A 24,067-nucleotide genomic window follows, 5' to 3' on the forward strand; every position below is an offset into this window, starting at 1 on the left:
TCAAAAACTGCCAGACCAACAGTTTCTCCTGTTCACCACAAAGGAGGAAGATTTAAAAACAGCAGAGACCAAAAAACTAAACAGAGCTCATGAGTATGAAAAGGAAAACACTCGTTCTGTTTGTCTTCTGGAGCAAAAGCGCAAGGTTGTTTCTTCAAATATTGATGTGCCTCCAGCAAGGTAAGGAGAGTTGGGGTTTTTTGTTGTGTTTTGTTTTAATCTTTTTTTCCTTGTCTTTTTAATGGATGCAAGTTTGGTAAACAGCACTATGAACTCTGCTGAGACTAGTATGTGTGCCCAAGACATCCAAAGTCAATCACAACTTCCCTATTTGAGAGATCTAGAAAATTAAAGCACTAGTAGCAGAAACTGAGACCATCTGCAGACCAGGACTTTGTATTACTTTTGCAGTGTTTTTGCTTTTAGAATCTGTTGCAGTTGAGGTACTTGCAGAAGAGGATGTGTCTTAAGAGGAAGAGGTTGTTGACCTAGCTTCACCCTAAGAAGTAATCTTCTAAATAAGACACAGAATCACCTTAACTACTAGCAGTTTGTTGGTTTTTTTTGCTGTCAGACTTGCAATCCCTTTATATTCATGGAAATGTGCAATGCATAGTGATGATGGTAGTATCTTATGTTCTGTTATATCCCTATTTGGGTATACAGCTGAGTCATAACATGGTTTATGAAACAGATTCATAGAAAACTGTGGTGAGCAAAGGCCAATGCAGGGAAATCAGATTTGTACAAAAGGGGGATTTGGGGATTTTGGTATTGCTTTTTAACTCCTTTAATTTCTTAGTTAATTCCTCAAGGATCTCTTCTCCACATAAATGTCTGTGTCTTCAGCTTTTGCATCTGTGTAGTTATGCTTTTAATTATATTGTAGGGAATTATTTTGAGAAAAATAATTGTTCTTTAGTTTGAGCCTTCACATACAGCAATAAAATCAAGATTTATTTGTCTGGTTTTTTTCCTTTCTCATATATAAGTGGAAGAATAGTAAGAGAAGGAGGAGCTGAGAATTTCATACTGACTAATGATTTAAAGACAATGGACTTCAAAAGTACAGAAGTTTGCTGAAGGACTTTACTGCTTTGAAACAGAAAGGGAATGACTCCTTTAGGAAATGTTGAACATTAATATAAAAGAAACATGTCCAGTAATGCTGAACAGACAGTTCTGTCACTGGTGAAGAACTGGCAACAAATTGGGTATTCTGTGCTGCAAGATGACAATCACTTTTGCTTTTTGTTGTTCGTGATCTCGTGTTGGTATCAAGTCTATCTGTGAAGGTTTTTTCTTAACCTGCCTGGTAAATGCACGTTATATTCAGTGAAAAGCCTATTGAGTTTATAGTGTCACTTTAAAAAATCATAGTCAGAATGGATGTTTAGTTGGTTTTCGCTTTGTTAGCTTTCTGAAAACCAACATAAACCATCAGGTTCTGCCACATCATCTGTAACAGGATGACTGCTGTTTTTCTCTGGCTCTCATAGATGACACTTGTGAAAACTACAGAGTTGTTGAATCATTTTGACAGGTTTCTTTTTCCCCCGTATATATCTAGTAAAAAGCTATGCATTAAAAACTTGAAAATGTTAGGATATTTATTTGAGATTTTCACCAGTAATCAACCTTGTAATGTCTGAGTGCCCTTTTTTCATTTTATATGTCTCAAAGCAAATAGGATCACCAGAAAATTTAGGTCAGGAGGGACCTCAGGAAGTCACCTAGGCCAACCTCCTGCTCAAACCATATGTTAGCACTTCCATTTAACAATTCAGGCAGCTAAGGTAGAGGATACAAGTGCATTTTTGTGTGACTTCATGCAGATAATCCACTTGAAGAAAAAGTGAAGTTTCCATTGTCTGTAGCTGCAAGATCATCCTTCCTTGAAGGGGTGGATATTTTTTCCTTAGTGAGGTGGAAAAGAGGGCGAATACTTATCTTTAATGCCTTCTAAGACTAATTGTGACACCAGTTGTGAGCACAGGATGCTTTAGATGATAGGAAATAAGTTCATTTGCAAAGGTGTCTTCTAAAGTTGTTTCTGTATTTTATTGGGAACAGAAAAACTCTCATATTATGTCATTGTATGTTTTCAGGCATGCAGGTTGAGCTGCTGCATTTGCAGACTTAGAGAATGAGGTAGAAGACAAACCTGTAACCTAAATGGTAAACATTTTGGTCTTTTAAGTTTTGCTTTTAAACTGAGGTGAATTACTGGGCCATTTGTTCACAATGGACAGGAACCTTTCCTTGGAGATCCTCCTAAATATTTATTGTTGTAATGAAGGGAATGCCCAGTCTTTCTTCCTCTGCTGCATAGTTTGATCTCTAAGCCACATTTTCCAAGAAATTAGTCTTTGCATTTGAAATTCTTTTGCCTCTTTCTAAGCCTCTTCCAGTCTTCTGTCTAGGACTGTGCTGATAGAGCTGCATGTTCCCCAGAAGTTAATTCCTCCTCCCTTTGCCTCCTGGCAGGGCTTGTTGCGTCGACTGCCCTCTCCTCTGATGAGAACACGCATCCACCTTTGCAAATTTGTCATTCCCAGTAGTGGAAGGTCATATTGAATTAATCAGATGCTGTTTACAAAAGCATGGGAAAAATAAGGGCTTTAATATGGTCTTCAGTTTCTTATTGCTACATACACCCCATTTACAAAGAATCTGAAATGCTATGGAAATGAAGCTTGCTATTTATTTTGTTTTAAAACCTCAGTGTCACTGAGAAGGTTACCCATTTCACTTCAGATACCATCGTAAAGGGTAATGTTAAATATTGTAGCATCTGACTAAACCCAGGACAATATGTAAGTGATTTTGAGACAGAAGTTTCTCATACTTCAGATTCCTTATTAGCAAGGGCATATGAGTGTATTCAAAAGAGCTCTGAAAAACTGTCTGCAAAAGAGCTGATAAGATCATGGATAAATATGTTTCACTCTGACCACAAAATAAAACAAAGCCCAACCTTTCTTATCTATTTCTAAGAATTTCAGTGAATAAGAATGAAAATCATTGTAAGGCACTATATCTAAAATAGCTAACAGTTCAGAAAAGTGGCATAATAAATGTTTCTTTGAGGCATTCAGCTGCAGGGCTTTCGTTACTGCTTACGGACTGTGAAATTTTAGAAACTCAAACATGGCTTAACTGAGTCCCCAGTGGTTGTAGTGTGGTGATTGGTAGTCAGGTGTGCTGAAATTACAGTGGATCAAACTGTAGAGCAGGGAAAGGCTGGTGTCTGTCTGATGTACACATGCAGTAGAACAGGAAAACAATGAAAAGAACGACCACTTTAGAGTTTTGCTTTTCAGTGATTTCTGGAGAGAAGGAGTAGATCCATACTAATTAATAGCTCAACAGTTCTGCACTTACCTGGAGGCTGGCAGGTGTGAGTTCAGCTTCTTCTGCAGCTGTATGTGGAAGAAGGACCTGAACTGGCATCTCTGCTGTACGAAGGAGGTCTCTTAACCTTCCAAGTCCTGACATATTCAAGGTACTTCATAGGGCAGCTCTTTAAAGTAATAGTGTCAGGCTAAATGTAGCAGACCTGAAATAAATATTTTATTATGTGAAGGAGAATTTTAATATGGAAATTAAATCAATTTTTTAAGTTCATTGTTTAGATTTCCTATTTCATCTTGCAAAAATGCTTTCTATGTTACGTGCTATACTGCTATTGTCTTTTGGATTAAAATAGAAGGAGATTGTCTTTTTCTTACTGATTTTTATGTTTGGAATGCAAAAATGAAATGACTGGTTAACAGCATTAAGCCTTTCCCTTTTCAGATTTCTTCATTGGTCGTTTTGAACAAAATTTATATAAGCTAAATAGCTTTCCTGCTTCTGAAACTCGGATAAGCGTAAATGAAACGGTTCAGCTTGAGTAAATGAATTACTTGATATAACAAGGAAATTTTAATTCCTTACTTTCCCTTTAAAGTTTGAATTCATTGGTAGTTCTGATGCATAAAGAACTTCAGTCTTGGAGAAAGGGGTCTGACCACTCAACTGTGAACTGCAATTGTCTCTGAGAATTGAGATGTTATCTGTACAGCAGAGGAGAATACTCTTTAGATTGACCTCCAGTGCAAACAGGAGCAATCAAACAGCCAAATCCACGGATCTGAGTGGTGAAAGGCCATTTTGGAAAAACAAAGTGGTGTCACTGAGGGACTAATCACCTTGGCTGGTGGGCAGAAGCAAGCATAGGTCTAGTAGGTCTAGTCAGGTAGCTACATCTGTAGAGGTCAGATGTAATCGGAGATGATGTTCCCAGCAGGCAATGGTGTGGAAGTTAACAGAACCTTCTTGCTGGTTTCTGTTTTCAGCAGTTACTTACCATCATGCATACTTAGTTTCAAAGCAAGTCAACAAGAATGAGAAAAAGCTTGGACTGCTGATACAGTGAGTGCCAGAGTGTGAGTAGGGATCCAGTGCAGGCTAAGCATACAGGGAATGGCTTCTGTCTCTCGGAGCAATGAGGATGGAAGGGTGGGCGATGGAGAGCAAGGGGTGAAGTTTATCCTTTTTGAGTAAAATGTGACAATAAATGTCTGGAAATGGCGATGGGATTAAAAGTCCTTTATGACAGAAGTGTTTTAACCAGTGGTAGCTGGAAACCCTTCAGAACTGAAATGCATTTGTATCAGAAGTGGTGTCCTTTTGGGTGTCCCTGAAGGAGCTAGGCAGGCATCACTTCTACCCCTCTGATGTGTGGGACTGTTTGAATTAGTAGTTTTGCTTTCGTTAACCTTTTGCTAGATGACCTCAAAATATTGTGGAATTTGTATTATCCTCTTGACACATGATACTTCTTTTGCCCAGTCCTCCTCTACTCTGTTGTCTCTGATAAAAAAAGAACAAAAGATATACTTTCTGACTGCCTAACTTTTTCTACATGAAGTTTGTGCTCATAAAGGACAAGCCACAGCTAAAAAGGACAAGCTGTAGCTAAACCTCAGCTGCGTAAGCACTTACTTACAGTGTTAAAATAGCTACTGTACAATAAAACTTTCTGGTTCCTCTGCTCTTCTGGTTCACTACTATTAAGCAGTGACATTTACCATGACAATAATACATTGGATTTTGCTATCTTCTGTTGCATTTATATTAAAAAAGTTGCTTAATTACAGTGAAATTAATTTTTATTCATGTACCTATATTTTATCTACTAATTAGTTTATAATTTAATGGAAGAATATGTGAAATAATTGAAATAAAGTAAATGAAACATCGCTAGGAATTCTCTGACATTGTCTCTTTAGATCCTTCTAGAATAGCTACAAAAAGCTAGGGCAAAATTAATTGCAGCCACATTTTCTGACCGTCGTTATAAAGAAACAGTACATCAGTGATGTATTTTCATCCCTAAATGATTTTCTTGCCTGGTCTCTCCAGGAACATAGCTCTGGGCAGCCTGCTGATTAGAGAATGTGTTGTTGATCTGTAAGGCCTGCTGGGCATGATTGATTATGCACTATGCATTCCAATGGAATCATTTGCATATTTTCATAGCCAGAACTCTGCAGGAGTCTGACTCCAAGATCAAAAGCAGTATCTGCTTAACTATGATAACCTCACTAGGAGGACTTCCCAATCTGCTTGCCAAGGCAAGAACTTGATTGTCAAGTTGTGCTTTTCTGTTTATCCAGAGGTGATATTTATTCAGAGATTGTCTTCTATTATTCTTCTCCATCTGTTTTGGAAGGCTCCTCGGTTCTCCTTGGGGGAGCTCCTTTCCTGTATCTCTCACAATTTTCACAGAGGGGCAACTTCAGAGGGCATCAACTATTTGTTGACTGCTGAGGCTTTTCAGTCAAATTGGATGAAAACAAAAGACCAAGAAATCAGGCTGTGCTTTGGAATTACTGACTGTAGCTCTGTGAGCTTCTGCGCTCTCTAGTTCTCCTGCTAGCCCAAAAGTATGCTGTTGAGGTGTGAGGTTTTCTCCAAGATTTGTCAGCATCCTGTGGGTTGAGTGCTCCTGTTTCTTAAGTTTTGTTTTCTGTACATCCAGCTGGTTAGAAACTTTGATGACTGTTGTTTGTATGTAATGAGAATTACTTTCAGAGTCATTCCCATATTTCAGCACCTCGGTAAAACTGCTGATAGTTGGCAATACCATGCATTGAAAAGGAGCTTCTCTAAATATCCACACCAGCTAATTATCAAGTAGTAAATTGTTGCTTTGTTTTGCTAGACTTCTTTAGTTAAGGAGGTGTGCAGCATGACTGAATTTCACCCAAGCAGTCACTAGAGCTCGATTATATTATATTTAATCCTGATGGTAAACTGTTCGTCATGGTCTGCTACAAGAGGGTGTGGTGCCTTCTAGGATACGATTGTTAGAGGGAAAAAGAGGTTTATCCAAGGAGCAGTCAGAGAGTCAGTCTGTTAGCACATTTTGAACCCTATATATGTCTTAATGCTGTTTTTCAATGCTACATTTTCTTTGCATTCTGGAAAGACTATATATGTCCTTTTAGCTCTATATGTCATCTGCCTGCAGCATGCAAAAGCAGTGTAGCAGAAACTTCTTTGAAAAATGTAGATTAAATTGCAAATAAAAACTCTGCAGGTAGTTACTGAGGAGCCAAACCAGAGCTCCAAAAGTCATCTTTCTCATTTAGCTGGAAGGCCATCTTCCAGGTTACTTGCAGGGGTGTGTGTAGTGTCTGTTGCCACGATAGCTGAATCAGCTTCTCATGATGCTGAGACAGATGACAACATTTGTGACAGCTTTCAAACTGCTGGAAACTCACCTTGCAAGTGGTGAGATGGAACAAAGTAGGGCTGTCCCATTCAAAGGGTGCCTGACCACTGGGATAGTTGAGCTTGCTATAAATAAGCTTCTGTTTCATAGCCAAGTGGTACAGACTCAGGTGTTATCATTCAGAAGTCCCCACTGCCAGAAAACCACAACAGTATGTTGGATAGGATCATTGCTTGAAAAAGGTGTAACATCCCCTACAGGAAAACTTACTCTGACGCTGTGCACAGTGTATCTTATTTTTCAGTGGACTTTTGTCAGTTCCCCCATTTCACTCCTTTGTGTTGTGCTGCATGGAGTTTCAAGATATCTCATACTTGTGTTACTGACACCCCCACAACCACTGTGGTCAGTCAGTTGCAGCTTGTAGAGGAACCAGTTATGTGACTCGCACAATTTATTCTTTCACCACTTACCTTGGATACGCTGGCTGGCCTATCCAGCAGGATTTTGCCAACATCATATTCTTGTTAAAGTGTAAAATTTGGGTTAGTTAACATTACTGTTAAGGGGTTTTTTTTCCCCCCAGTAATGTTCAAAGCAGAGGGAATACTAATCTCATGAATTAAGCAAAGTGCTTTTACTGTTCTTTACTAGCAATGTTTTACATTTGATAGTGACTATGTGTGATTGTGATCTTTGAGCCTGGTTTACTACATTTGGCTCTGTGAGAGCAGGATGTGATTTAAGAGTGATAGACCTAGCAAGAATACAGATGAATCTCAATTCTCATGGAGAGGTAGATTTCTGTTTCATGGGGCTTTTTGTAGCACCTGGTCATCACATGGGCCTCTTAGTTCATTGTTCCAACATTTCCATAACTTTCAGCCTTTCACCCTGTCTTCTGACGTGTGCAGTAGTATTAATGTTAGAGGAGGGAACTTCTAATACTGGCTGGTGAATTTAACCATCTGGATTTTTGGCTAATGCTGTTGTCCATTTTTCAACTGTGGACTTGCTATCCAGTTATTTGATTGTGCAACTAAATGTGGTGATGCTAAGTTGTTCTACTGCTTGATGTAGAAGTCTGTATTGTTCTAGGTAATTACTATTTTCAAAAGAAGGCTTTGCTTGTGCATGCACTGATATATATACACATATAAATAAGCATCCCATTTCTCTAGAAAATCCTGTATTCAAAGCACTGTTGAGAAAGATTTGTCTTCATCTGTCAAAGTATAACTGCTTCTCTTTAAAATCTTCTTCCACTGGTAGCCAAAACAAAAGGCTACGTAATTTTATCTGTGTGATGGAAGTTGCCAACAGACAGTGATGCCATTACCAAACAAATTTCAATGAATTCCTCTGAAGTGGCACAGAGGAAAAATGTGTCCCTAATCTGCAGCGACCATTAGGCACTGGTTCTTGAAGAGCTGCATTCAGCACTGCTGCTGTATCTGTTAGCCGCTGATGTGAATGCACGGCTTGTTCTCAGCTCTTCAGTTCCCTTAAAAAATGGAGTGTAATTTCAAAACACTCTTCAACAGCAGGCAATATTCAATAAGAGTAATTTCTTTGTGTTTTGTGTTAGCTGTGGCACAAAAAAAATTCCTCTTGAAATGCCATCTGTGCTGAGAAAAAGAAAAAAGTCAATGGGTATGTGGTTTGTAACTTGTGTATCTGTGAAAGATGCAAGAATGGGCTACCATATATATGGTTATAGAGATTGCATATGTTCATAGCTAAAATCTTACTTTAATGCTATAAAATTAAAACATTCTAGTTTATGCAGTGGTATTCAATGTTCTGTCATTGAGGTCAGCAAGGGCACGAAGCCTGCCTTTCTCAGAGAAGTCCTATCACTGGCTGTTGTTTGTGAAATATTTTAGGAGTTTTTATCGTGACTCCTTGAGCGTCATCTGCACGAAAACATTCATTTTTCACATTTGGAAAAAAAAAGGAGGTAGAAAGTGTGGCTTCTCCATTTATCGTGATATTTCTGCATTATGTGTGCAAGGAGTTTAAAGTGTTTTGTTTGTTTCCCTAAGACAACTACACTACAATGAAATGCATATAACCCTATTTTAAATTCTGCCACAAGAATTCCTGCAGTTGATCTGATCCTGTATCTGGCAACTGACCTTGGGCCACCTGTGCCTGGTACCCAGTGAACAGAAGAGAGGTAGTAGCATCTTCAGAGGACCAGGAGGAAGCTGTGTGTAAAATATGAACTTTTGCTGTTAGTTGTCCCAGCAGAGAAAGTACATCCCAAAGTACCTTGTTCTTCTATCCGTAGAGTAAAACATGAAATGAGACATTTTACTAAAAATATTGAACATTCCCAAGCAAATGTATGTTTGCATAGAACCAGTGTTTAGAAATATGACTTTGTTCTCATTTTGGGATAAATGATTCTCTGTTAGTGGCTGTGTATGTGAAATGGTTTATTTGATAACCACATCTTCAAATTAGCCTCCTTGGGGAACTGAGGGAAAAATAAATACAGAAGAACATTGCCAAAATACAGCAGCAGAGTGTTTCTTTTCTTTAATTATATATATATAGTGTGTATATATATGTATATATGTATGTATGTATATATACACTATATACTGAATTCTAGGTGTCTGAATGTTGTCCTTCCTTGGCTCCAGGAGCCTACGATAAGCACACATGTGGCTGGACACCTGAGCTGTGTTATCCTACGGAAACACTTATCCTTTGTAGCACCAACACTGGCGTGTTGCATTGAGGCTGCTACTGTGTTGATACATGTATTTTTTTAAAGTAATAGTATTCCAAATGGTAAATGGAATCAGTGGCCAACTGATGCTTTTAAGAAGTGATTCTTGTATTGTAAATTGTTGTAACTGTTGCTCGTCATTCAGTTTGGTTTAATTGTCATGGTAATTTCTTTGAGGAAGAACAGAGGGTGATACTTCTACCAGTAGCAGAAGTATTATCATTATGGTCAACTTTGTCATGAAGTAAAGGCTGTGTTTGGGTAATGCTTTCCCCAGGAAAAACTCCGTTAAAATACTTCATAGTCTTTTACTTGTTATTCTTCTTTCCATACTATGCTCCCAGACTTAAGCTCCTTGCTGCGTCTGCCTGCTTTCCCCCTTTATATTAATTTGGATCATCTCTTTTGTTTTCACTGTCTATGTCCAATAGGTTTCTTCTTTGCAGCTGAGGCAGACAGTGAAATCAGGTGTTAAAAAAAGGCGTTTAGTACTTTCCTATTCACACACACAGTGCCATGTACTGCACTGTGTGCCTGACAGCTTAGTATGAGGAGGAAAAAGATGACAAAGACGGTATGCTGGGCCTGTTTTGATACCTCTTGCTAATGAAAAGTGTCTGTGAAAAAAGGTTTGATGTCACTTCTTGATATGTCTGTGCTGATGATCTAGAAGGAATATTTTGGCTGCTATTTTCTGGCTTGTTAACTCCTGAGAACTGCATCTTGAAGTCATGGACCTTTGTTTTGTCAGTGTCCTCTTGGACTAGCTCTGTCCTAATATCGAGGCTATTACTATGGAGCATGCTCATGCTGTCCCTTGCTTCTCAGTGTTGCTTACTTTATTTTACATAATGGTGGTTCCTTTTATAGGGTTCACTGGGCCCTTGACTACAAAGACTACAGATGTGTAGTTCTCACAGTAAATGCAGAGTAGCTATTAAATATTATGCTTACGTATGTATACATACATATATAGCTACATAATTGGAGGGTAAGCATGTGTTTGGTGACATACTTGTGCGCTTATTTCTGGTATCTTGAGAAATGTATTGCTGATATTTAACCTTTCTAAGCTAATGTTTCTGCTTCTAGTACCTGGCTGGGTACTTTTAGACCACAGGAATAATAACAGCAATAGTAAAAATCTAATTGATGATGAAAGCCCTTTAAAATATGCCACATAAAAAGGCTCATGGTTACACTTATTTGTGCTTTGTGATATATATTTTATGATGATGTTGACAGAAATTCAAACTGTTACAAAAGAAGACACATTACTCTCTCTTGCTAATCTCTGAAGGATTATTTGTATGGGAATGCACAATTTTGTCATTTTATTATGTTTTGTTCTGAGTAAGAAGCTTGGAGAGAAAATCTACATTGAGTATATAATACAGGTCTTACCAAACTAGATATGTTTTACACTTACAATAAATCCTTAACATTAAAGCAAAACCAAAGCTTTCACATCTTAATTTAAGACATAATAAACAGGGCTCATATTAGTCCTACAGATAGAAGCTTTGAATTACATTATGTAGCAAATGTTCTTAGTTATCTTTGGTTGGGAGTTTTTTCCCTTGGGATTTTTTTTTTGGCAACCTGTTGTGCAGACATCCAAACTGTTCACAGTGTTAATTGAGTTTGCCTGTCATATTATGGCAGAGGAATATGAGAGGCAGCATATCTGCAATGGGGAGTTGAATTTATGAGCCAGAGAAAAATATAGTTGCTGTGAAAGAAAACATGAGGGCTCAAGTAGATGTCCCACCTACCAGTGCTGCTCAGCATGGCTGTGGCTTCCTTCTGTGGAACAAGGATTGAAGCCTCAGCAGCTGCTGCCCCTCAGAGTCATGGCTGCAGTTAAGACTCCACAGTAGTAGATGTTGTCCTTATTTCACCAGTGAAATCCCCACAAGATGGAAAATGCTGCTTGGGTACAGCTGAGGAGACCCTGGCTCCTAGATAGTTTTTATTGTATGTGCCTGGTAAGATACTGCCCTCATAAAGGAGTTCCAGTTCATCATAGTTCTTCAGTGCCATTGGTGCCTTTTTAAGTGCTATTGACTCTGTTGTTTTTTGCCTCTCAGTGGTCCTAGAAGTATGGCTTACCTACCTGCTATCAGAAACAGGAAATATGGAAGATAAAACCTTTAGTCAGACTTCAAAACTGTAAACAACTTGTCCTTCTGTCCATCCCTATACTGGGGGCAAATACTAAGTGTGTTTCTGCCTTTTTTACCTCCTTAAAATTAAAGCTTGTGTGAGCTAAATGTATCCCTTGATGTCATGGGAACTTACAAAGCATCTGGCCCAGAGTGCCCACCTGCTTTGTAAAATCTTTAAAAAAATCTAAAGCCTCCCTATCACATTCTCTTCCTCCCACTTGAGCTCCCCATGCTGTTCCATCTGTGGGGATGCCTCTTCTCTAGCCATCCCTTAAGAACACCAGCGGCTCTCCAAACCTTACCCTCTTTCAAATACTTCACATTTTCCACAGTTGGGCTTCTAAAACATTCTCTCCAGTTCCAATGAGGAAAACATTTTTCTTCCTCTCTAGAAGATACGCTTCCAAGGAAATGACTCTCTCCTCATGCTTCTGTGATGTATTCTATAAACAGTGTATGGGATAAATTTTATTGTGCTGAATTAAGGGATTATATGGTTCTCATATTATTCACTTAGTGTATTTGTGTGTCTGGAAAATACCCAGGTAACCTTTGCCTACTCCAACACATTAGGAAGGAAGGCTCCTGAGAGCAGTGCAAGCTCATGGAGGAAAGGAGGTAGCTGGGAAAAAGTAAATCTGGCTAACTACATATATGAACCAATTTGTCATTTTTTTGCTACTGTTTTTGTGAAGTTATCGACATTTGTTATATAAGATGATTATACCCAAATTTTGTTTGTGGGGGAACAGTGAACAACAGGCTGAAGTGCAAAATCTGCTTTGGTTACTGGAAAGTATCTTCATGTCTGTGAGCTAGCCAAAACTAACAGACTTTCATAAGCAAGGGCAGATGTGTATACATGCTAGGTTATGTTTCTACACAACACTAAATCACCAACAGAATAATTAAAATTTGCTGAGTAACACCTCTGGAGAGGTCACAAACAACATGCACATTGTTTTCTTTACATAAGCAGTGAGGGACAAATTGTTTCTGATTTCTGTAAACAGTACAAACCTAAAGAAAATGTTAGACTTTGAAGAAGCTGACTACAAACACTGAGCAAAAACCAAACTAAAAAATGCCAAACAAAATCCTCAAACCAAGTCCCACAAGCCAAGTGAAAGGCAACGAAAAGCCGGGTGAACAACCATTATGATCAGATGGCTAATTTCCTTTCTTCCTAAACCAGTTTTGTCAGTATATGTTACTAAGTCTAGTGAGTTGATTTTTGTTCATGCTATACTCAAGCCCCAAATGCACACAGTTATCTCCAGACTTACAGGAGTTCCCCATTCTGCTAGTTCTGCACAAACAGGAGTAGGTATCTGTTATGGAAATTATGTTTTACAGAGGTGAGGGTACCTTGGTTCTTCCCAACACTCAAAACCAGGCCCTTGTTACGCTACTGGAAAGTGTTGTTTATTATTCAGTAGCAGCTACCTCTGGAGGACAAGAATTGGAGATGGAGTGAGCAATGCCAGGATGTACACACAGTGGGCTGATCTTGCAACTAGTGTAGCTGTGCTGAAGCAAATTGGCTCTGCTGCCATGCATCTTCCTTAGTTGATTGCAGTGAAATTTCTGTACAGTGAAATCTGCTGTACCCAACTTGCAGAAAAAAGTTGGGGGGCTTATAAAAGGCATTACAGAAATCTAGTCCATGATTGATAAATATTTATTTATTTCCTTGAAACATATGTGTGTTTATATACATAGAGTAAATTCTTTACCTTAGAGCTTGTCTTGATGGGAAAAATGGATATGCCATCATTACTGCAGAGACTTGCCATGTTGATAGAGAGAATTGCTGTTGTTTTAATGGAAAATATTTTAACAGATTTTAACAACCTTAAACTCATACCATGTTCTGTTTAAAAAATATGCTGAACACTTTCCCAAACCCTATCTTTCAGGATATGCATGACTGCATGTTTTATATCTGGTGTATTGCCAGATTTCCTGTATCATCATCTATGCCAAATAATTGCTCACTTATTATACTGGTAGCTTAAATACTGTTGCCTCAGAGATGTGTTTAGAAGATATGATAGATATTGGCATAACATGATTTATAGCATTGGCATAGAAAAAACACAGGTGCAAGATCCTCCGTGGGTCATACAGGTCTTGCAAGATCTGCTGTATACACCCCTTTTGTTAACTGTTTGTTTAATCTGTTCTTAAAAGTCTGTACCTGTTGACAGGTTGTTATTCAGAATGGCAATCAGTTCCAGGGTTTAAATATTTTTACTGCTAGACCTTTTTTCAATTACAGCTAAAACCTCCCTCACTGCTTTTTGCATGCATTGCCTCTCCCACATGCCCCAGTGGGTGTAGAGAACAATATAACCCCTTCCTTTTCTACTTTTTTTTTTTATTTGCTATCATTTTACATAGTGAAAGGGACACCTTTTATACAATTGCTATTTAAAACAGGTTGCATGAATAAAGTTGCAATTGAACATCCCGTGGGCGGATATGCCATTTCATTGTGGCATAGATGTTCAGGTTCTGGCCTTTTGCTGAGGACAAGGGATTGAAGCACCTTCCAGGAAACTGGGGGGGTCAGGTTTGGGGTGGAGTGGGAAGGGGACTGATGCCAGTCAGGAGAAACACACAGTGGCAGGAACTCTTAAGCATGTCACAGGCAGGAAGGTGCATGTGGCCTCTGTGTTGCCCATCAGGAATTTGTGGATTGTGCCTTTTAAGCATCTGCATTTTCTGTAGCTTTATTATTATTATTCCCCCTCTGCCTCTGTTCCCCAGTTTTAACATAGAAGGTAAAACAGCAGTAAAGAGGATTAGAGATGCTCCACAGCTGGTGAACTACCTGTGTGAGGTTAGTGAGCAGAGGAAAGGGTGAGACTGATAGTGTTTTCATGTGCTAATAGAAGTAATGTGTTCTGAAAACCAAATCTAGGATTTGTTTTTCCACATTAATGCATTGTATGGGCTCAGCTTGGACCCAACCCAGTCGGCTGTAGTTCATGCATGGTTGGAAGCCCAGAAATGCCACTTTTATCGACTGAAGGATGGCACTAACACTAGTTTAGAGAATGCATATCTGTTGTTCACTTGTAAAAGCAACAGTCTTATCACCATTGCTAGTTCTGCAACTTAAACTGAGTCGCCTCTTTTTTGTAATGTTTAATATATTTCAGCTGCTCCTTCTGCCCACACCTCCTTCCCTCTGTGCTCCCCAAAATGTACAAAGGCTCCCAACAGCAGAGTGCTGCTGGAGGTAGGGAGGTTTGCTTTGAGGATTCAGTGCTTTGAACAGAGTTTGTTTACGGCAGGTATAAGCAAATGCATTGTTTTACGCTCTAAAGGAAGGGGGAAATTGGCAACCATCCATCTGTGCAGCTTTGAAACTTGATTACTATTTGTTTGAACAGTGATGCACTAGATAGGTTTTGACAAACTCCAGATTGCAAAACAGTGTTGATGAAGCGTTCGTTTTGTGTAAGCATCTATTTGTGTCTGTAGTACAGATAAAATATATATGAATATCAGTAAAGCCTTGTGAACATGAAATAAAAAAGTCTGTGGTGTAGATGAGTCTCGTGGGTCATTTCTGTTTTCCCTTTCCCTCACGAAGGATGCTTTAATTGCCTTCTGTGGGAATTGGGTTGAAGTTAGACCTGGGGATGGTTGAACAGATGACCCTCTGTTAGAAGTGAAAGACCATTTCCTGGGTATTTTCAGGTGTATCGTCCAGTTGAAATTCATAGCATAAAAAAATTAATCACTCTGAGAATGGCTGCTTTGCTAACTGTATTTGGTACAAATGGTTTCCCATATATTTCCCTTCTCCATGTCTGTACACTGTTATGTACTGCAGTACATCTTATTAATGTGCTGTGTAATTTAGAAGAGATGTGTTCTGGGTTTTAACTGAACTTCAGGCATGCACAGAGAGGTGACTGTTTTGGGGCAAGAAAAATAATTACTCAAATGGTGATACCTTCAAAATATAGAAGGTCTGTTTCAGCATGTGCAGAATGGCAACTGTGCTGACAATAAAAATAACAGTGCTTAGTACAGCATTTTTATGATTCAGCCCTGTACAGATACTAACATGTTCTAAAATAACAGAGAGCAGTAAGGAAAACCTCTTTAAAGATATTCAAGGAGTAATACAGCAGGAGGAAGTGGCTGGCCAGCAAAGCTGGGGCTGTACCAGGATTAGTGGTAGAGACTTCCTGACTGCTGGCCCTGCCTCCTTCTTCTGGCTCCCCAGAGGCAGCTTCTGTTTCTAACTTTTATGCCCCATTTATACATCCCATCTGAGGTCCCTTGTTTGAAATTCTGTCTCGAAGCTGACTTGAAAAGTAGGGAGAAACCTCTGATCCAAAGAAAAAGCAAAATACCTTCAACTACATATAAAATCTTCTTTTAAAAAAGATTTTATTAAAAATTATAAAAACATATTAATACAAAAATCTGTACCACCACTGCCTCGTATGGCTAATGGCCTTGGAAAAAAAAAGTCCATGCTTTCTCTTAGATGTTAAAATTATTTTTCTATTCTCATGTTTGAATGCAAATGATGGTCAAAAGCACGTATTCTGAAAATGTGATTTATTTATTTAAAATCTTTTATCTTTGTGCGTTTAACTCAAGTCATCTAAAGTTTGGATTTAAAGCTGCTGAGCACCCAGTTGTCCAGGGCATTTTGTGATGAGACTTGTGCATGAGTTTGTCAGACTGTGAATCATTTGCTTCCTGAAAATGATGGACTAAGTGAATTGTCTAGATGAACACAATGGAGTTGTTAGTCTTGGTAGTAGATTCCGACTCTCCGTCCTGCTGCACGTTGCAGTTTTAGGTTATTGCCAGTCTCTGATCAGTCCAGCTGAGGTGTTAAACAGCAAGTTTTAATAGTGATCTGGGGATGAAGAACTGAGATTTTTATGTTTTCTGCTGATTTAAAGCCCATTTTGCAGTCAGGTTGGTCTTCAAACAGAAGAGTGCATTTCACAACAGTTGAGATTTAAAAGAAGAATAAAGCATCCATCATTCTTTTATTGCACTTTACCTTATGAAGAGCTTAGAATCTGTGATACCAACCCTTGCAGCTCACTTACCCCAAATATAAAAGTAAGCAGGAGAAGAAGGGTACATTTCTGGGGTGAGAAAATACGTGTTCATGCATTTGATAGTCTTCACAGCTCAGGCCACAGCAGTGAGCTGGATGACTCCTCTGCTGCTAGAAGATGGCCCCCCATCTTCAAAGCACCTCTACTGGTTTCAGCAGTTACACTCTTATCAGCCTAAGCCTCGTGAAGAATTACTAAAAATTGCAGGGTTAAAATGGGCTTGAGACCATGTGTGCATATTTTATAAGTATATATGAATAAGTTAAACAGTACTGCAGAAAAATAGATCAGTCACAGTCACAGTGGTAGAAATGGCTCTGTTACAGCATTAGTAGTTCTGCACCTTATGTTGCTGGTCTCTTGCAGTGCTTCATTTTGTTCAACAAGACTCTCCAAGCTAAGCATCCCATTGCCAGGATTGACTTGCATGGAAGTGCTTAAAAGACTGTGATCTCAGCCTGACAAACTCCTCTCTTTTGGTTCACATAATGGAAACCTCTGAGCCAAAGAAAACAAAGTTGTGTTTGAAATATGACAGTCAAAAGAAGCAGAGATAAATCAGCCAAAGAAAACGTCATATTTAATGACTGATGGGATGATCTGAAATAGTGCATTGGTGTCCTGCAGTTGTTTACCTAGCAGCAAGTATTATATTAAGTGTGGAGTAATGGAGATCCCCAAAATAGAGTATTGCCTTATCTTATTGAAACTGGAAAAGCTGTATTTAACCAAAGTAAACCTCTCCTTACAGCAGATGTTAGGGACAGGCAGAGCTTAGAAGAGCAGAGTTAACTTTCTCCTGATTATGCCAGTGCTGTTTAACTGGAGAGTAGGCATTTTTAGAACAGACATCAGCTTGGCTGTATTTTAAAACCCTTTTTTAAAAAATATTGACTAGACCTGTGCCTTAGTGAATTGGTGATTTTTCCTGTTTAACCAGGTCGCAGTAAGACCTGAGCTGATTTTCTCTCTTTTATTAGTAATATTTTATAATGCTTCACTAGCACATCGAAGAGAAATTGTACAGGCAGACAAATGAAGTAGCTGGTGAGTAAGCACGATTTTGTCTTCTCTGATGGTTTCTGAAATCTGTATTAGCCAGGGAGCCCTACTGCTCTGCCCACTGGCATTTCAGTACTTCTGCTGGTACCTCCACGTCTCTCTGAGCTTTGTCCTACAGATTGCCAGTTTTGTTTCCTGGGGATCTGTTCCCTCATGTTTTCACGTCTGGATATGTTTTCTGGTCCACTGGGACCTCCATCAGGGTGAAAACTCTGTTCTCAGCCATGATTTTAATTGCACTTCTCACCTGGCACATAGTCCTCTCTTTGCTGGTTATCCTTCTCTGTTGTTCAGCTCTGTTGACTTCTGACCATTGCAGCTCTTGAAGTCCTTCTGGTTATTTCATCCAGAAGTCCTTTTATCGCATATTCTCTATATACTTCCCTTATACCCAAAAGTGCCCTTTCTGCCTGGTGTTACACCACAGATTGACCATTTCTGTTTTCGGCCGTGCACCTGCTTTTGCAGCTGGTGAAGGTGCATCTGCCCATCTTGCACCTAAATGTTTAGATCCCTGCCTGAGAGAACCTGGCAGCCATCCTTGGCTCTGATCTCGTGTTATGCAGATCAAAGAAATGTAAATTAATGCACACCATTATGAAAAAGCCACATAAGCAGGTCTTGCGTGCAATTATGATACTTCTGTAGGTTTTTTATGCTATCCTTTAAAAGGTCATAAATAAGTTACACTTGTTGTCTATATGTATACATAGTGGTATAATCAAAACAATGACCAGAAAAGATGTTTACTCCATAGATTTTCAGAATAAGTTTTGCAGAATTAAATTAGTTTTTTTTAATAATTATAGTCATCAAATGCACCTATCGCTTTGACTGCCCAAGTGGGCGTCATTCTGTACATCTTTTGAAAGCTGCAGAATTACAAGTCTTCTATGTCAGCAGAATTTTTTTATGTTGTAACTCTTCATTTACCTATTTTTCTTCATGGAAAGGCTTATTGAGCACTAAAGACTCAAATTTTGTGCCATTAGTCACTAAATCGTATTAAATATTTGTGTTGCTTTGTGCAACACATGATGATGAAAACAAAATGTGCAAGAACTGAGGTAAAAAGGGTTTTTTCTACATTACAAATCTAAAATATTTTTTTTTAAAGAGTCATTACGGGCGTATTTTGTTAGCATCTTCTGGGATGAAGTAATAGCATAGAGAGATTAAACAATCTGTGGTTTCATTTAAACTTTCTCTGGTTAGACTTTGTCCAGATTAACTCAAAGCATCCCAGTTATGGGGGCGGGGGAGGAAGTGAGGAGAAAAGAGAGGTTCAAGCTGTTTGACATTATAAGAAGAGCAAATATTGAAGGATAAGTGTGTATTCTCAAACTGTGGTAGAATGAAGCCACAAAATTTGGATCTGGGGGCTAATTGCCAAAGCCTTTTTGCTAACATGGGAGATTTCCAAACAATTCTTCATAATGCAGAGTCTGTTTACAAGATTCAAAATCTGCACTTGGATCAGAAGGGATATTTTCGCTTGTTTTCCTCTGCTGAAGTCTTATTTTCTGAAATCTTGAGCATATCAATGTGCAACTGTTTACATAGGAAGGCTAGGCAGGATTCATAGGGATAGAAGGAGATTAAAGGAAGAGCTGAAGGGTTTGTGCAGGCGCTGTTTTACTGCATCCTGTGTTTGTACACGTCCCAAGAAATTCCCCTTCTGATGGGGTCAGGCCTTGCCTTACTGTGCCCTCCTGTGATATGAGCCTCTGGTGTTTCAGTTGTCACTCACCAAAAAGACTTTGAACTGCTCCACCTGCCCCATTTGGAGATCCTAGAACCATAGAATGCCTGCAGTCCTCTGCTTGGACTTGGTGTTTTGTAGTATTATTTGCCTGTGCAGTGCTATAGCTAAAGTGTGGGTTTGGTAATGTATTTATTATTGTCTGGGCATATGTATTTTAATTTTCTTTATCTCATATATAAAAATGTGTTTGGGACTTGTGTGAGGATTCCTGCTCATTAATGGAAAAATTACTTCACAGTTTATTGAGCAAAGAACCTCTTAGGGGTTTTTTTCTGTTAGTATCTGGAAAAGGTCCTAGTCCAGGAATGACACTTCTATACTAGACATTATAAATGCTATACAAAGTCGTAGTCCTAAGGTTCTCTAAGCTAAAAAAGTCCTCTGACTACAAGAGTTAGAACTTTTTCCTCCTCTGTTTCTTCGCCAGGCATTTCTTCGTCTGGTTGTTACGGTCCTTGGTCCCTCTGCAACCCCTCTCCTCGTGATCTCTGACCAATTTCTTTCTGCTTTTTTTCAAGTGCCCCTCAGACATTTCTAACACTTTCAAAACACCCTAGTTGTGTTCCCCAGTGGGCAGCTGTGCTTTCTGTGTGGCTGGGAGACCCCCCCCTCCTTCTGTGATGCACCTTTTAGCTTGGCTTGGGCCATGTGGTACTGACTTCTAGATGCATCTTGCTGCCCTGCATCCTTCATCACTGTCAAGTGTGCTGCTTCTGCAGCTTGCCTGTGCTTGGTTTCTTCTCATTTTCTATTTTTCCTGTGCAACAGATACCTGTTTCAATTCTCCTGTATGTTGCTATCTGCACAGCTCGTAAGATATTACCAAGAATCCACTGTGTGCCTTGTTTTTTCTCTCCAAACTGTGGATTTTATATAGCATAATTCATCAGGCAACACGAAGCCTAGATGATCCAGCATTTTGGAAGTACAACTAGAAAGCCTGTAAACTTCCTGCAGCCATATTCTGTCACTCTCACATGAAGCAGAAACTTGGTCCTTTGGTTTTGATCTGGACTATAAGACGAGAGCTGATACGGCATATTAAGACTACATTACTTAGCTTTGGGTACGTTAACTTCAGTTGTTTGTTATAAAGACTTTTACAAGGGGACAAAGAAAAGTATCTAAAATTTTAAAATTGCAGAAAGCATATTAATTCTGTGTTTTCTGAGGAACAGATGATGATAAGGTTTAAAACTTGGTTTTATACAGTATGCCCTTACTCTTTGCAAAGAAAGAAAGCTGATCTTTGTGTGGGCTGTTTACCAGGCCAGTACATGCTATGAGACTGAGAGGTGTTTCCAATTTTGTTTCATTGAGTGATATGCTGACTGCATCGGACAGCTGAGATGTGCTTTCTACTGCAATCAGTAATTTTATAAACTTCTCCAGTAAAATAATAACTTTAATTATTGAAGAGTATGACATAGACTTAAATGAGCTTGTTAATATTAATGCTTACTGTACTTTCTGAAGTTACTAAGCTCATTATGGACCTGGGCTAGCATATTAATAAGAGTAAACAAATGCAGCTGCCCTTTCTGTTCATGGACAATTAGGAAAACACCTTGAATTTCTGCAGGTTAGTATCAAAATTGTTCTCGGAGCATTTAATTCCCATACATTTTTTCTGTCTGTAGGCTTTTTATTAACTGTTTAGTTTGTCTGTTATCCATTATTAATAGGTTCTGACTATTCATCTGTGTTGCATATTTTTGTATCTGTGTCTGAAATGTCAGATGGCTACTGAAACAGGGTTAGAGAAATGAGAGATTTCAGCAGTATGGCTGTATGAACATCTTTTACAAACACATGGCTTCAAGACCTGGTTTGAGAGTGTTTTTGTGATCTAAAGGTCATCAAGTTGCATGCTTGATGAAAATGCAAGTAGAAGCATCGAGCAGTCCTTTGAAAATTACTTGTGGATCTTATTCAAAGGCATGTCTCTCCTTTTTTAAGTAATTTTTGAGCTGGACTGATAAATACGCAGTTTCATTCTTTTCCAAGTGGAAAGATGTATCTTTTGTGTCTGTGCTGGAGCTGTGACAGATCACAGAGGACAAACCTCACGATTTTATTGCAGGTCTTCCAGCTTCTGTTCCTTCTGCCTAGCTATATCTGTATATAATGATCTTTTTTGGAAAAAAAAGCTGTGTGAAAAAGTAGCAGAAATCCGAGGGGGGGATGGGGGGAGGAGACAGCGAGTGTGAGTGCTCCCGCGGCTTTGCAAGCATGATGTCATTCTAATTTGCACTGCTAGGGGATGAGCTCATCGGGGAGGGGTCTTGCAGATTTACAGCTGTGCCAATTCATCTCTGGTTTGATTAACATTCTCCAGGCTCCCTCCTTGAACTAAACAACAGGCACTGCGTTATGAATTATTTAAAGACTTATGAGAGCTTCTACTAAATAAAAACAAGCATCAGTGCAAAACAAAAGAGTGAACTCTCTATTTTGCTTCCACAGTGTTGTTAGAGAATGGCATGCCACCCATTCCCAAAAGGATAAGCAGGTTGGGTTTTTTCTCCCCCCACTCCTGCTCCTTAACATGTTTGCACCACTCGTTTGCAGCAGCAATCTGAGTTTCTTTTATGTGGAAGATGGGTATGTAGAACCTAATATGTACAGATATATATGTTCCTTGTTTAGATGAAGTGTAGCATGGACAAGGCTGTATTATTCCACTCTATTACTGGGGTTTCGTTTCTAATAGGAGTTTAAATATAAAACTTGTACTGTTTCGAAAAAAGATCCCAAGCATATTCTCCTATTTCTAGAGATCATGTTTAGATTAATTTCTAAATTTTTTTGTTAACCATGAGAAAATATCAGAACTAAATAAGTTTGTCCATCACTGTTTTGAGGAATTTGACTGCAATTAATTTATAAGATAGCTAGAAATTTCTGTACACAAATTTTAAAAACAAATGTATAAATTCTGCTTCCACTGTGAAGGAAGTTGCCTTCCTAAAATGTCTGAAGATCCAGTCTGAGTTTTTCCACAGAAACTATGCAATTTGCAAACAGCTCAGAGCATCCATTTGAAAATCAGATAAAGTACCTGGGAACTGCTGCTGCTGTACTCTGCTTCCTGCATTGCTGCAGGTTAGAGGTGTTAGTCCATTTATATGCTTAGATTCAGTGAAATTCTCCTCAGAAATGCATTTAACAGATTTTTCCAAAGACACAGATGCAGGCTTGAGATGTCACATTCACAGGGTGAGAGCAGGATTGTGCCTAGCCTCTGGAAGATAATTTTCAACGTCTCTAAGAAGCAAGATAAATGTTCAGCATTATTTCAGTTTGTCACAGGTACCTTGTCCCTTCTCCTTCAGTGCAACACCTGCCTACTGAGATGAGGATAGGATGAACTTAGGTATTTTTAAACCCTAATTATTGCAGTTATTTGTAGCAGCTTTGTAGCATTAAGTACCTTACTCTCCTCATATAAGGTAGTTTAGCCACTTCCTTTAGATGCATCTGTTTTGGTAGCTGTAGGACAGCAAACAATACAAATAGAGAGAAATCTGAAATTAAGTAGAGATTGCGTTTGAGTTACAACAATGGGTTTACTCTAATATAACTGTGTTCCCCTTTCAGATTTGGGTTTGGGGCCTGGAGAGAGTCTGTCTCAATACCCCAAAAGTGAACAGTTGAATGTTTCGCTGGGGAATAATACTCAAAGAACTGGTTGCTGGGGGAAGTAACTCTGTCCAAAGGCCAAGCTGATTTTATTACTAAGTTCACTAAAAAGTGTCCTAGTAAGAAAACAATGATTTTCTAAAAATTACTGCAGCCAGCTAGAGCATGGAAATTCTGCACTAGCTATCCTCTTCTCTGATGGGAAGAGTACTCTCTGTATATGGTACTACGGGTAGATTTTTAATAAAAAAACTCCTACTGAAGGTGTGGAAGGACTGAGTGTTATTCTCCTCTATAACTCAAACAGATGAAGAAGCAGGATTTTTTTATCTTCATAAATTCTAGGAGCATGGGCAGCAGGTAATGGCTCTTTTGCACCTATGAAATGTGTCAGGTGGGAGCCTGCTAGTGCTCCCTGTCCTTCCACTCCAGGAGCACTAGTCTGGAGAAAAGCAAATAGACTTGCAGTTTAAGTGCCAGCTTCCTTATAATCAACTTTATCTGCAACAGACAAATTGCATGCCATGCCAGCTTGTATACTTTGGAAATAGTGATCTTTTACTTTCACACCATGAATGGGAGCAATGCCAAAATACACTTTTTTGGAGGTGAGCTGAAAATAACTTTAACAACCCGGCATGTTCCTCTGTAAAAAAAACCCCCATAATGTTGAATAAACACGGTTTAGTTTCCAGTATTTTACAGCACTTTATGTACAGCTGTGCTCAGGGATGAGCTTTGAGATGGCAGGCAGTTTGCGTGCAGAGACAGAAGCAAAAATAAGCCTGCTACACAAATTTAGAAGTGTTGAGATGAACCCACACATTGGTTTTGCTGAAGTAAAGTTTAAGTAACTGTTTT

The 24,067-nt window shown here is 38.9% G+C and overlaps 1 protein-coding gene across 1 annotated transcript in view; it reads left to right on the plus strand.

The window, feature by feature from the left end:
- Window positions 1-24,067, plus strand: part of LOC103811841 (zinc finger protein 704-like) — a 70,249-nt gene that overhangs the window by 49 nt on the left and 46,133 nt on the right. Inside the window, 1 exon segment of the mRNA XM_009084838.1 lies at window positions 1-180. This exon segment is cut by the window's left edge and continues 23 nt beyond it. Within this exon segment, the coding sequence (XP_009083086.1) occupies window positions 1-180 (180 nt within the window).

The sequence above is a fragment of the Acanthisitta chloris genome, unplaced genomic scaffold, assembly GCF_000695815.1.
Source record: "Acanthisitta chloris isolate BGI_N310 unplaced genomic scaffold, ASM69581v1 scaffold11701, whole genome shotgun sequence".
Classification (NCBI taxonomy): Eukaryota; Metazoa; Chordata; class Aves; order Passeriformes; family Acanthisittidae; genus Acanthisitta; species Acanthisitta chloris.